General features: G+C 39.7%; 1 protein-coding gene across 1 annotated transcript; it reads left to right on the top strand.

Annotated features, from left to right (window-relative positions):
- Window positions 1–13,016: 13,016 nt before the first annotated feature.
- Window positions 13,017–14,585, top strand: LOC122013802 (cytochrome P450 71A1-like; the record flags this gene model as incomplete). Its single annotated transcript, XM_042570028.1, has 2 exons — window positions 13,017–13,865; window positions 13,953–14,585. Coding segments are annotated over 2 exons (1,467 nt in total), but the record flags the coding sequence as incomplete, so codon positions are not given.
- Window positions 14,586–14,832: the final 247 nt, after the last annotated feature.

The raw sequence follows: 14,832 nt of genomic DNA, 5'->3' as shown, positions 1-14,832 counted from the left end.
CCAAGGAAGAAAATCAAAACACCAACCAAGCTCCAAGAGATGCTAGCTTCCTCTCCTTCTTCTTCTTCTTCTCCAAGTAGTATCCGGCCACCACAAGAGCTCCAAGCAAGAGATAAGTTTCGGCCACCACAAAGAGGAAGAAAAGAAGAAGATGGCCGGCCAAAATAACTTTCTTCAAGCATGAAGAATTTCGGCCACCACCAGTGCTCCAAGGGATGCTAGAGACGAGACTTGCTTTCTCTCCTTCTTCTCCTTCCTTGATCCGGCCACCAACAAAAGCTCCACCAAGAAGATAGGTTTCGGCCATCAAGAGGAGAGGAGAGAAAGAGAAGGGCCGGCCACCATACCAAGGAAAAAAGAGGGAGAATAATAATAGAGGTTCACCCATGAAGGCACCCTCACCCCTTCTTTTATATTCCTTGGCCTAGGCAAATTAGGAAATTTAATTACAATAAAATTTCCTTAATTTCCTTGACATGATTTAATTGAGAAAAATTAAATAAAATTTCCCAATTTAATCTCTAATGGCCGGCCACTTCTAGAGGAAATAAATTAGACAAGTTTTAATCAACAAATTAAAACTTCCTAATTTGTTTCCGGAAATTTTAAAAATAAAATTTCTCTTTAAAAATCTCTTCATGGTTGATAAAGGAAATTTCTATAATTTTAATTTTATCAACATGTGGATAATTTTTAAAGAGAAAATAAAATAACTCATCAATCTACAAATAAGGAAAGAGATCTAATCTCTTTCTTTAATCTTTTGTAGATCTTTTACAAGAGAGATATTTTAATTTTAATTCTCTTAAAAAATTATTTCTTCCACATAATAAAAACTAAAATTAAAATCCCTTTTTAATTTAATTTGGCCGGCCCCACTAGCTTGGGTTCAAGCTAGGGCCGGCCACCCAATAATATACCTAGGCCGGCCCTAGCTTGGTTCCCAAGCTAGCTTGGCCGGCCCCTTATTGGTGGGTATAGAAGGTGGGTATAGGTGGGTATAGAACTCTATAAATAAGAGGCTACGATAGGGACCGAGAGGAGGAATTGGTTTTGGTCTCGATAAAATTAAGCATCCCGTGTTCGCCCCGAACACACAACTTAATTTTATCAATGATAATTCATTCCACTAGAGAACTATCATTGAACTACCGCACCAATCCCAAATTATATTTTTGGGCTCCTTCTTATTATGAGTGTGTTAGTCTCCCTGTGTTTAAGATATCGAATGTCCACTAATTAAGTGAGTTACTGACAACTCATTTAATTAATGTCTAAGTCCAAGAGTAGTACCACTCAACCTTATCGTCATGTCGGACTAAGTCCACCTGCAGGGTTTAACATGACAATCCTTATGAGCTCCTCTTGGGGACATTATCAACCTAGTATCTCTAGGACACAGTTTCCTTCTATAATCAACAACACACACTATAAGTGATACCATTTCCCAACTTATCGGGTTTATTGATTCAACGAACTAAATCTCACCCATTGATAAATTAAAGAAATAAATATCAAATATATGTGCTTGTTATTACATTAGGATTAAGAGCACACACTTCCATAATAACCGAGGTCTTTGTTTCTTTATAAAGTCAGTATAAAAGAAACGACCTCAAATGGTCCTACTCAATACACTCTGAGTGTACTAGTGTAATTATATAGTCAAGATAAACTAATACCTAATTACACTACGACCTTCCAATGGTTTGTTCCTTTCCATCATAGTCGTGAGTTACTGTTTATAATTTATAAAGTACTGATAACATGATCTTCTGTGTGTGACACCACACACCATGTCATCTACAATATAAATTAATTGAACAACTACATTTATCATAAATGTAGACATTTGACCAATGTGATTCTTATTTCTAGATAAATGTTTATACCAAAAGCTAGGCTTTTAGTATACACTCCAACACGACGGACTATGAACGGGTCTAGATCCCTAGTAGGTTCGGGGCTAGCTACCCTGTCCTAGGGATTGCGCGCATTTATGTATGTATGTGGTACAAGCCGGGCCCTCATGATGATGGTATTATGTTTAAGTATTAAAAGATATGTTTAAAGACATCTTGCACTTGACATGGCATATGTTTTAAAAAGACATTTTGCATAATGCACCCATTCATAATATGATATGTTTTTATGAATTATATGACATGATGTTATGCCATACTCTTATGACTTATAGGACATGATGTTATGAGATGTTTTGTTTATGATTCATATAACCTGATGATATGTTATGCTTCTATGATTCACATCACGTGATTCCTTTATTTATGATATGTTAGAGTATGATGTTTCTTAATAATATGATATGATAGGAGACTATGTTCACATGATATAATGTTAGATGATTATGTCTCCATTGATTATATGCTTGTATGACTATGATATGAGATACGGTTTTTGTGAGTAGGAAAAGGATCTTACTGAGCCTGTGTGCTCATAGCTTACTTTCCTTGTACCACAGATAAAGGCAAGGAATGGATGATCTAAGGGAGCTGCAGGAGAGGCAAGGAGGTGTGTGTGGCAATGGCTCGACTAAGACAAATAAAGACTTGCTATGTTATTTTTGTTATGTCTGACATGAACCAATTGTATTTATGTTACATTCCAGTATAACTTCATGACATTTCCGCTGCTTTATGCTACTAGAAAGAAATTTTAAATATGCATGTATCCTGGAATAGTTAAGTAAGTAAGTAGCCCCGTCCCTTTAGTAGCAGGGAGGGCGGGCGTTACAAAGTTCTCTCTTAACCCATCTCCCTTTATAACTAGGGTATTCCGCGATTTACTACTGCTTAAATGGCTTCCGCCCCTTCCTTGATCAGCACGGCCCTGCTGGGTTCTTGGTCATCTGAAACAACTTAAGGCTTTGCTTAACTAGGGGTCTCCGGTTCGAACCTTGGCCTGACCTCTTTTTGCCTCAAATTCGTTTCTTTTGGTAAAAATACCAAACGAACTCTAAATATTGCATAAAAATCCTCTAAAAATTTCTAAAAATCTCTAGAATATTTCTAAAGCATTTCTAAATATTTTTAAGTACTATTAGGACTCACAATGAGGAAATTTGGGTTGTTACAATTTTTGGTTCAATAAATTCAGAATTTTTAGATGAATTTACAAGCCTAATGGAACACGAGTTTGAAATGAGTCTACTAGGTAAATTAACCTATTTTCTAGGATTACAAATCAAACAGATGAATGAAGGAAATTACATTTATCAATAAAAATACACTAAGGAATTACTTAAGAGATTTGGAATGGAAAATACTAAAGAAATAAAAACACCCATGGCAGTAAACACAATCTTAGATGATGATCCCAATGGAAAACCAATTGAATTAAAATATTATAGGAGTGTCATAGGTAGCCTACTATACTTAACTGCAAGTTGACCAGATATTTTATTTGCAGTCAGTATGTGTGCTAGATACCAAACCTGTACTAAAGAATCTCATTTGACTCAAGTCAGAAGAATCTTTAGATACCTTAAAGGAATGACAAATGTAGGAATTTGGTATCCCAGAACCAATAACTTTGAGTTGATAGGATATTCTGACTCTGATTATGTCGGATGCAAACTAGACCGCAAAAGCACAAGTGGTGGATGTCAATTACTGGGTCCATCACTTGTCAGCTGGTTTAGTAGAAAGCAACACTGTGTTGCCCTATCCACAACTGAGTCAGAATATATAGCTATAGGAGAGTGTGTTGCACAATTATTATGGATGATGCACACCCTAAAAGATTTTAACTTGAGCCTTACAAATGTAAAAGACTTAATTGATAACATTAGCTCAATAAACCTAACAAAAAATCCAGTGCATCATTCCAGAACTAAACACATTGAAATTAGACATCACTTTATCAGGGATCATGTTACTAAAGGTGACATTGAACTCAAATACATTCAGTCCAAGTCTAATTTAGCTGACATATTCACAAAATCACTCTCTGAAAGTGAATTTAGCAATCTGCGTAGAAAACTAGGAATGTGTTTAATAGACTAGGATTTTCAAAATTCAAAACTGTTTTAAAAAATGATTGTTTTAAATTCTAGGTTAAAATTATTTTATTTTTTTTAAAACTTTCCTACTTTTAGAATTTCAAAACAATTTTAGCCTTAGACTAGAAAAATTCCCTTAGAATTCATGTTCCCCTAGGACTAGTATTTGAGCATCTCACCAACACCCTAGGTTTACCTTGCTTGTGATTGACAAACATAGAAAGGGGTGAGATGTATAGGTCAGTTGCCTAGACTTAAGATGCTTGTGTCAGTGCATCGATATAAGTCTGGGCGTTAAATACCAAACATACAGTGATCAAATTAAGTTACTCAGTTTAGTCAAACACTAACTTATTACAATGAACTTTCCTTGACTAATCAAGTGAAAGCTACTATCTTCTGATAGTTAGTAAGTACCTAATTGGTTAGACATCTATTTTGAATGTCAGGTTTAGGGAGAGGATTAATCATTTTCATACTCATTTTTTCTGTTTTTGAAAATTTCTTTATTAAAAACTTTTTAAAAATTGATAAACCTATTTTTGAAAACTAGCTTTTATAAAACTAAGTTATTCAATTGGATTTTATAAACTAAGGTTTTGAAAATTGAATCTTGTGCAAACTTAGTTTTAATCAGTTTTAAAAAGTAAATATTTTTTTTCAAACTCAGCTTTGAAATTTTTTATTTTGAAAACTCATGTTTGAAAAGTGTTTCAAAATTGAAACATAGTTTGAAAATTTAAACCTTGATCTTAAACTTTGGTGTTGAAAACTCATGTTTGTAAAATGCTTCAAAGTTGAAACTCATTTTGAAAATTTAAAAACTTTAATCTTGAAACTTGGAACTTAAACACTTCTGTTTGAAAATTAGACTATCTAAACTTAGCTTTCCTAAACTTATACTTGAAAATTAGCTTTTAAATTTTTTTAATTCTCTTTGAGTTTACAAATTCATTTAATTTTGCAAAAAAAATTATCTTTAAAAATTACTCAAAATGTACTAAATACTAAGTTATCTTGCTACAATTAGCTACTTTTCAAAACTTAGCTATTTTCTAAAAGCTAAAAGCTAATGCTTTAAACAAGTTTTCAAAAGTTTAAACTCCCCCTGTAACAACCCAAATTTCCTCATTACGAGTCTTAATAGTGGTTAAAAATATTTACAAATGCTTTAGAAATATTCTAGAGATTTTTAGAAATTTTTAGAGTATTTTTATGTAATTTTTGGAGTTCGTTTGGTATTTTTACCAAAAGGAAGAAGTTTCAAAAAAATAAATAGGTTCGGCCGAGGTTCGAACCCGCGACCTCCGACCCAACCCAAACCTTAAGCGGATCCGGCTGACCAAGTGCCCAAGCGGGCGTTGCTGATTAAGGAAGGAGCGACTTTTATTTAAGAAGTAGTTGGTAACAGGATACTCGAGTTATAAAGGGAGAACTTAGGGATTATTTTCCAAAACCTAAACTTCTCCTCTCCTCTTCTCCCGACGACACGCGCGGCGGATCTGTTGGGCGAAAACGAAAAAGACTTAGGGCTTCACTCCGGCGGCCGGTTGAAGGGGTTTTCCGAGAGCCATCCACACTATCGCGATCACCTCGTCGAGGAGAACGCATAGAGGTGAGGAAGTTGCCGAGATTGCAAGTCTCCGAGAACCTAGAAACCCTTCTTCCTGGCTGTGAGTTCAAGAACACATGTAAGTGCTACTCACCTGTGGTAAGAGTAGTTTCGAGCTTCGATTCTCTTTTTCTTTTGGTTTCGGAATATGCTGTTTGTTTGGAGTGCTGCCGTGAATCTCAAAGCAAGGGAATAAACCTACTACCTAGTTTAGGAGGTTTAAGATTTTCTGATCCTAGATTCTTGTCTATCAAGAAAACCTACTTCGTTTTTAGTTGGCAATTGAAGTGGTACAACTTGCTTTCTAGGTACAGACATGCTTTGCTTAGTTGGGAATAATTTAGAATGTGTAAGTGCATTAAGTGTATGTTCTAGTATATTATCATATTCACGTATCAACTTTTGATAGTAGCAGCATTATTTTAGTAGATGACATTTCTTTTGCTTAAGCTAATTGACTTGTCTTTACTAAGAGGATTTGATTGTTCCTTTTAATTCTGTTGTAGCAAGAAGAATAATTATGTGTGAAGTTTAAGAGTAGCAAGTGTTCTTTGCTTTCCTTGCTTTCAGATTTTTTGTACAGCATTGGGATGGCTAGAAGTTTAAGAGTAGCAAGTGTCCTTTGTTTTCTTTGCTTTTGGATTATACTGTACAGTATTGGGATAGCTAGAGGTTTTAAGAGTAGCAATCGTTCTTGGTTTTCTTTCCTTTTTAGTTCTGTTGTAACAAGATTTAAGATCCTGTTGCTTAATAAAAGTATAAGTATTGCAGTTTATTTTAGCATTGCAGATTTAGATTCTTTTGCAGTTAATCAGATTTCATTTAGCCTTGTAGTGCAGAAATGTAGTGCAGTATAGATCTCCTTGTAGTGCAGAATTTTAGTACAGTTTCTTTAAGTAACTCGCACTTTAGCAAGTGCAGATCATATTCGAGTTTTCTTTTGTTTTCTTTGCTGTTGTACAAAACCTGAACTGCCCTCTTATTCCGAGTGTATAGATAGATTTCTTGCTAATTAAACTAAATTGTTGTATGAATAATTTCTTACCATGTTTTCGGACTTTTGTACATATGCATTTATGGGTAATTATAAGCGAGAAAAGACCAAGGTCTTGATTTGATCCCAAGTTCCAGAAGTTGAGGATCAAAGGCACGCTTAGTGCTTGAAGAAATGTCGAGGCATTATATATTAGAAGTAATAAAAGATAAAAAGTATTTTATTTTAAGAGGCTAGTACCCGACTTCCAAAGTTGTCGTAAAAGAAAATCCAGGTGACCAATTCCAAGGTCTTGGCCCTAGTAAGACCAAGGTCTTTACCCTCATAGGACTGGTGACTAGCTACCACAGTCTCTATCAGGGAGCATGTATTGGTAAAGCCTGGGCCCAAGAGAAGCTTTATTATTAATTTCAAGTATAAGATTATAAGTTTTTGGAACAAATGAAACGAGCTTCACTTATGTTTAGAGTCAGCAAGTTTAGTTCTTTTAATTCGAAGCATGCAGTATTAGTTTTATTTGTTTCCTGATTAGTTTATTGAGCATGATTAGCCTTGTCTTCCAGCATGTAGTTTTATTCTTGTATATCATGAGTATGCAAATTTTAGTGCTTTGCTATTAGATGAGCATGAGTAGTTTTCTTCTTACAGATTCAGTTTTTAGCATTGCTGTATTTATATGCACATTCAAGTTTTTGTGAGTTAGACAACGCTTACTAAGCATTCGCTTATAGTTTGCATTTCCTCTTACTGCAGATAAAAGAAAGGAAAAGCTATAGCAAAGGAAGGCGACAAGGAGGTGTTCGATGATATGTGTGATGTCAGGACTATGGGAGAGACTAGGGGCATTATTAAGTTTCCGTGTTTTAGTGGTTAAGAAACATTTGAGATTGTACCTTATATTCCATGTCATTTGAGATTATTCTTGTTTTAGATCGCATGCTAAGATGAGTTCAGTTTAGTAAGTAGGTACTTTTGTGTTTGCACTGAGATATAGTTTCATATGTTTCTGCTATTATAAGTTATATGTGCATGTCAGAATTTGGAGTATTGTATTGTATTCTAGTCCTGCTGAACTACATATACTCTGCCAAAATTTTAAGTTTTCTGAAAAAAAATTAATGTACAGTTTGCTGTACTAGTTATGTAATGGTCACCTTTAGAGAGTAGTAGTAAGAAGGGCGGTCGTTACACCCCCAACTCAACTTGACATCATTTCTTGCAATTTTTTTCTGTATTCCATATTTACTTGACTTATGCCCTTATTTGATAAATGTCAAAGGGGGAGGGATAGGTGGTTAAGTTAGAGCAACTAAATGTCAAATTTAAAAACTAACTTAAAACTTTAAAAACTATGCTTTATTTTACTTGCATATTTTTTCACTAACTTAACCAGGTTGTCATTCCATCAAAAAGGGGGAGATTGTTGGTGCATTTAGCACTAATGGTCTAACTCAGGTTTTGATGAATGACAAATCAGGTTAAGTTAGGTTTGTCATTATCTAACACTCTGATCGAGTGTGCAGGCTAAGTCCTGTTAGTGCAATCGACCTCCAAGGTTTTAATATCAGACAAATATGTTTAAGTATGCTTAAGTATGTACGGAGCTTGATCTAGGGAAGTCCTAGTTGTAGGCTAGGCAAGGGAAGTCCTAGTTGTAGGCTAGGCAAGGGAAGTCCTAGTTGGAGGCTAGGCAAGGAGGGAAATCTTGGTATATCGTGGAAGCCAAGTAGATAGGTCTGGAGGACTTGATCCCTGGGTAGCCGAATACTAAGTCCTAGTTATAGGCTAGGTAAGGGAAATTTCGATATGTCGTGGAAGCCAGATAGATAGGTCTGGAGGACTTGATCCCTGGGTAGCCGAATACTGAGTCTTGGTGAGTGAAGCCAAGTGGAGAAAATCCTAGGGGGCGATAACCTTAGGTAACGAGAAGTCTTGGAGGAGTGAACTCCAAGCAAGGTTGATCGGATGGTTTCCGGTCGACCGCGCATGGTCGACCGGACCAGCGGATCTCGGTAAATCTAGGTTTAGGTTTGCTATTATTTTCTGTATTACTATTATTGTTGTTGGCTAATATGGTATTGCAGGAAAAGTCTTAGTGGATCAGGCAATCAGACACTAAGCAGACAAAAGACCAAACATGTCTGGAGGATCATGTTTGGCAGGTAAGTTGAGGTAAGCAACTGGAAGAGCGACAGTGAGGTCGGGTTCCTAAAGGGAACAACCTAAGGTCGCTGATCCAACTAAAGAAACCGGGAAGGTTTCCAAGTTGAGATCAAGACAGTCCTAATTGTCATACTCATGCATTATATATTATTGTGCTAACCTTTGTGTTGCAGGGATACTTTGCTTAATACTGTGTTGCAGGTTTGGCCGGATCGATCGACCGAACCAGAGGATCGGTCGACCGAACCAAGATGACTCAGCACAGATCAGCAATGATCAGATGCAGAGGAAACTACACTGATCGATCGACCGAACCCGAGGATTGGTTGACCGAACCATCAGTAAATGCAGATCACGGCAAATCTCGACGAACAGGAAAGGAGCCTGTTCGGTCGACCGAACAAAGGGATCGGTCGACCGAACCATTGAAGGCCAGTTAATGCAGAATTTACGAGCCAGCGTCAGACTCCAGCTATGGGTGATCGGAGCTGGTTCGGTCAACCGAACAGAGGGATCGGTCGACCGAACCTCAGTGCACCTATAAATTAAGGCTCGAGGTCAGAGGCCAGTAACAACTTTACTGATCAAAAAATTATTGTTCTGCAAGCTGCTCGAAGCAACAAGTCTCCATCAATCTCTGCATTTGCGCCGACCACAAGCTTCGACTTTCAAATTCATTTGTCGGTAAATTTATTATTGTTGCACTTAAATTATATAAGATAGTAGAGCTGTTACTATCTTATATCTCTTGTACTTGTACGATCTGCTTCTCTCCGAGGAGTTCGGAGAGAAGAGTTTTAGTGCTTTGCCCATCGGTGCGGTCAAGGACTGCGGGCCTTCGAGTAGGAGTCGAGCTAGGCTCCGAACGAAGTAAAATACCTTGTCTCTCTTTATTTTCCGCTGCACGACTTTGGTTTCAAAAGAAAAGAATAGTTTTAAAGCTCGCGATATTCACCCCCCCCCCCCTCTATCGCTTCAAACGATCCATCAAGTCCAAATAGGTAGACGGGCTGACAGGATGTCTGGCACGAAGTCCAAGCGGGTCAACGGGCTGACCGGACGCTTGGCGAGAAGTCCAAGCGGGTCGACGGGCTGACCGAACGCTTGCCGAGAAGTCCAAGCGGGTCGACGGGCTAACCGGACGCTTGGCACGAAGTCCAAATGGGCTGACCGGACATTTGGCACGAAGTCCAGGTAGGTCGACGGGCTGACCGGATAGCTGGCGAGAAGTCCAGACGGGTCGAAGGGTTGACCGGACGTCTGGCAGGTGAGTAAAGGTAAGTCACTGGAAGGGAGTGACTGTGATGACGCATTCCCAGGAAGGGAACTTAGGCGCCAATCCGACTTAGAACCATTTCGAAACTCTAAGTCAAGATCTTGACTAGATTTCGGTCTCGAAAAGACGGAATCTAAGTCATACTTTTTTTGTCAAACTATAAACTGTACTAACACTTTGTTTTGCATGTTATAAATTATATATTTGCCCTGGACTAACCTTGTCTTGCAAGAGAAGGAGTTTTTTGGAGAAAGGTGGTCCGGGCACTCGAAGGGGATCCGAGCGCTCGGAGGTCCAAGCGCCCGGAAGGGATCCGGGCACTCGGAGGGGATCCGAGTGCCCGGAGGTCCGAGCGCCCGGAGGTCCGAGCGCCCGGAAGGGATCCGGGCACCCAGAGGCAAATTTCATCTTGATCGCGGTGTCAACACGTGGAGCTCGCTGGTTGGACCTGCTACGTCACACCAGGGTGCCCGGAAGGGATCCAGGCGCTCCGAGCATCATATAAAAGAAGGGTCAAGGCTGGAGCTTCAAACACAACTCAAAACTGAAAAACTGCTCTCTTGCGCTCTTGCAACGCCGCGATCTCCGACAAAGTTTTCTTTCTCTGCTCTATTTCTTTTCATTGTCGGTATTTATTTTTCTAGCATTCCTGTACTTAATTATTTGTAATCGAATATTCGAATTGCTAGTGAATTGTCCAACGAAAGTACTCAACGAGTACGAGCTTTGGAGTAGGAGTCGACACGGGCTCAGAACCAAGTAAATCGACTGTGTTAGCTGTGTTCTCTTTTCTTACTCTTTTTTCGCTGCGTTTACTCGTTTCGAACGTTTTTCGATATTCATCCCCCCTCTATCGATTCTTCACGATCCAACAAGACTGGTAATTCTTCAGATGACATGGCAGGTGCGGTAGGTTTTTCGAAGGGGAGGGAACTGTTGCCTACTGCTTTTGCCCAAGCACATGCACTTTGGCTAGCACAAGCAAATCAAAATCTTCTTGCGACAAAATGACAATCACTCTTCCGGTGTCGTGCATCTTCACGTTCCAACTGAGGCGGAGAGGTTCCCATAGATGGCGGTAAATTTAATCCCGTTTGGAAGCGATGAGGATGGATCACTGGTGACATGGTGCGCAGATAGGCTGACTCCAAGAACCCTTGAGAAAAGGTGGAAACCATCCGTCAACATGCTAAGGAGCCCCTAGCACAGCTACTCTGACAATCAAATCACAACCGGTGGCGGCACAGAGTAAACAACAACAAGTAGAAGAAGACGATGCGTAAATGTGCATATGCACGTACCCGGGCCAACGGAGAAGGACCCTTTTATAATGCCCCTTATGATCTCCTCATTTTGATCTCCACGTTAATGAGGTATTATCCTGCAATCAATCAATCTATCACATCATTATGCTTATACGACATCCATCAATCACATTAGTATGTAAGTAGTGTAAGTATCTGTATATGGATATGATCCTCTAACAACCCATGTGCTGTATTAATGACAATAATGTGGGCTTTTGGGCCGGGAGGCCTTTTGGGCTTCTAGCTAGAAGATGGGTTTCTCGGGAATCTCATTGATGTGTATGACCTAATTGGGTCGTAGCGATATCCTTAAAGGGACCAGAGTTTTATGGTCGGTCTAGCAAGTTAACGTTGACTCTTTTATGGTCTATCTGATCGACCTTTTCGATTGGGAGAATAGGAGTAGAGGAATAGAGCCTCGAGAAATATGGTTAAAGACGGGAATGGGCCCCGTGAGAGAAAATGTTCAATCGGCAGGGTCAATCGCAAGTGAGGGAGCTGAGTCCCTAGTAAATCCGGTTAGAGCCGACAGTGGGTTCATAGGGGAATAAACCGATTGACAAGACTGATCGAGGTTGGAGGAGTGGGGTTTCTAGTAAGACCGGAGCTGGGTTTCTAGTAAGACTGGCCCATGCCGAGAATAAGGTCCACATGGAACCTCTTCTATCAAAAATATAAATCCTGTAGGCCAATTGTTCAGTACTCTAACTTACCATGACTTTCACTATCACCTATACAAACTAATTTATCCCTGTTTTTGTTTTAAGTCGGCCTTTTTCTATTTATTGTATCATGTAGCAGTGTCTGTATTCGACAACGTTAATTGAGTGGTAAATTTTTTAAATAAGTAAAACAAAAAAAAACTTTTGAGAGCGAGGATATAATGGGAACGCGATTGGCATATTATAAAAAATATGTATGTAAATGAGAAATTCCAAATTCTAATGTGATTTTGATATTATTGCTATGATTTGATTATAAGAAGGCATATCCGTTCTCAGACAAGAAATGAGTCTTCACTTTATCACCGCCCTTTACAGTATGTTTGGACAGGATAAAAGAAAGTTAATTATCATAGAAGAGAGAGAAAGGGGGAAGTTGAAGAAAAAAAAAGAAGGGAGTAGAAATAAAGTATTTAATTTTTCTTGATAGGAAAGGAGGAAAGGTTTATTAATATAATATATGTTATTTTATTTAGAGGAAACAAAAGGGAATATCATTACTTTTACATTAGATTTTTTATAATATTAATATTTATTTTATAAATATAAATTAGATATTTTTAACAATAAAATATTTTTTAATATTATCATTTAAATTAATTATTTTTAATAAAAATAATAATTCTTGTATACTGTCCATAACAGAATTATAAATATAATAAAAAAATTTATTTTCCCTTCCCTCCATTTACACGCCAATTTGGATTGGAAGGGTATAAAAAACTCGCTCTCTCCCTTGGTAAGTAGATGATTAAAACTTACCCTTATTTTTTTTCTTTCCTTTCCTCACTCCTCCCCAGATAAAATTTAAAGTTCTCCTCCTCCTTATTTCCCCTTCATTCCCCCTCCTTCACCTCCTCCCAAACCGTTAGCAACACCATGGCTTTCTTCTCTCTCTTCTTCCTTCTTCCCCTCTCTTCTCTCCTCCTCTTTCTCCTGCTGCGATCTAGGAAACAACTGATCTCCGGACGTACCAACCTTCCTCCCTCACCTCCAAGGCTTCCTCTCATCGGCAACCTCCACCAGCTCGGTCCCCTCCTCCACCAGTCCCTCGCCGCCCTCTCCCGCCTCCACGGCCCCGTCATGCTCCTGCACCGTGGACACATTCCCACCCTCGTCGTATCCTCCCCCGACGCCGCTTGCGACGTCCTCCGCCACCAGGACCTCGTATGCGCCGGACGTCCCACCTTCACGCCGGCCAACATCCTCCTCGAAGGAGACATATCCTTCGCCCCCTATGGCGATTACTGGCGGCAGCTCCGCAGGATCTGCAGCGTCCACTTGCTGAGCTCCAAGCGGGTGCAGTCCTACCGCCGCACAAGGGAGGAGGAGGTGGCAGCCATGGCGGCGGCCATAGCGGCGAAGGCCTCGACCACTATAAATCTATCCGAAATCATATATTCCTCCACCAACGACGTGATCTGCCGAGTGGTGTCGGGAAAATTCAAGAGAGCGGAAGGGCGGAGCCGAGTTTTCACAGAGTTGATTAACGGGAACTCGGAGCTGCTGTCGGCGGTGTACCTCGGGGACTACTTCCGGTGGCTGGGGTGGGTGGATGAGTTGCTGGGTAACGTGACGAGGGTGAGGAAGCTCAGGAAGAGGTGGGAGGAGCTGCTGGATCAGGTGATCAAGGAGCATGCTGATCGATCGTCGTCAAATATAGACGGCCACGATGAGGAGGAGGAGAAGGATTTCGTGGATGTTTTGATGTCGCTGCAGGAAAAGAACGAGTTTGTCCTCGAGCCAGCAAACTTCAAGTCGCTTCTCATAGTAAATATCGATCTAGTCATTTTCTGACGATTCAAACCAGAACTGATCTGTTTTTTTTTTGGATGTTTCTTTCTTCAACATTTGCAGGATGTTTTCGGAGGTGGAACAGACACATCTTACATTACTTTAGAATGGGCCATGGTCGAGCTCGTTCGCAATCCTCTCGTCATGCAGAAATTGCAAGAGGAAGTGAGAAGGATAGCGAACAGAAAGAGCCTTGTCAAAGAGGAAGACCTCCACCAAATGACCTACTTGCTGGCCGTCATCAAAGAGGTCCTTCGGCTGCACCCCCCAGCTCCATTAATGGTGCCGCGAGAAACGTTGAATGACTGCATCATTCAAGGCTACAGCATACCCAAGAAGATGAGAATCATAGTGAATGCGTGGGCGATTGGTAGAGATCCAAAGCACTGGGATGAGCCTGAGGAGTTCAGACCGGAGAGGTTCTTGGATGGCTCGGTGGACTTCAACGGAACTGATTTCCGGTACATGCCCTTCGGATCGGGACGAAGAATTTGCCCGGGACTGCAATTCGCCATTTCTTGGTTGGAGCTTGCACTGGCGAACCTGGTGCATCAGTTTGATTGGGAGCTGCCTGATGGGATGGAGAAGGAGGAGTTCCACACGAGGGAAGTTCCTGGACTACTTGTGCAACGAGAAGGGCAACTTCATCTTGTTGCCAAACCATGGAATGATTGCTCATAAGAGTAGCTATGCACCAGTTAGATAAATAAAGATGTCTCTGAATATTGATTCTTTTGATATTTTCAGACTCCTGAGCAAATAACAACAATCTATGAATGTAACCTAGTTTGTTGGCTATTATATTTAATTGGTGGATTTAATTATAAATTGTGTATATGAGTATAAACCGAACATATTAAAGTAATCTAACTTAGGCTTATTGGATTTCGGTTGTTGGATATAGACCTTGTATGTGTAGAACCTATAGTCTCATATATATTAT

The sequence above is a fragment of the Zingiber officinale genome, chromosome 8B (genome assembly GCF_018446385.1).
Source record: "Zingiber officinale cultivar Zhangliang chromosome 8B, Zo_v1.1, whole genome shotgun sequence".
Classification (NCBI taxonomy): Eukaryota; Viridiplantae; Streptophyta; class Magnoliopsida; order Zingiberales; family Zingiberaceae; genus Zingiber; species Zingiber officinale.
The sequence above is the reverse complement of the archived record's forward strand: the minus strand, read 5'-3'. Positions and strand labels throughout refer to the sequence as shown.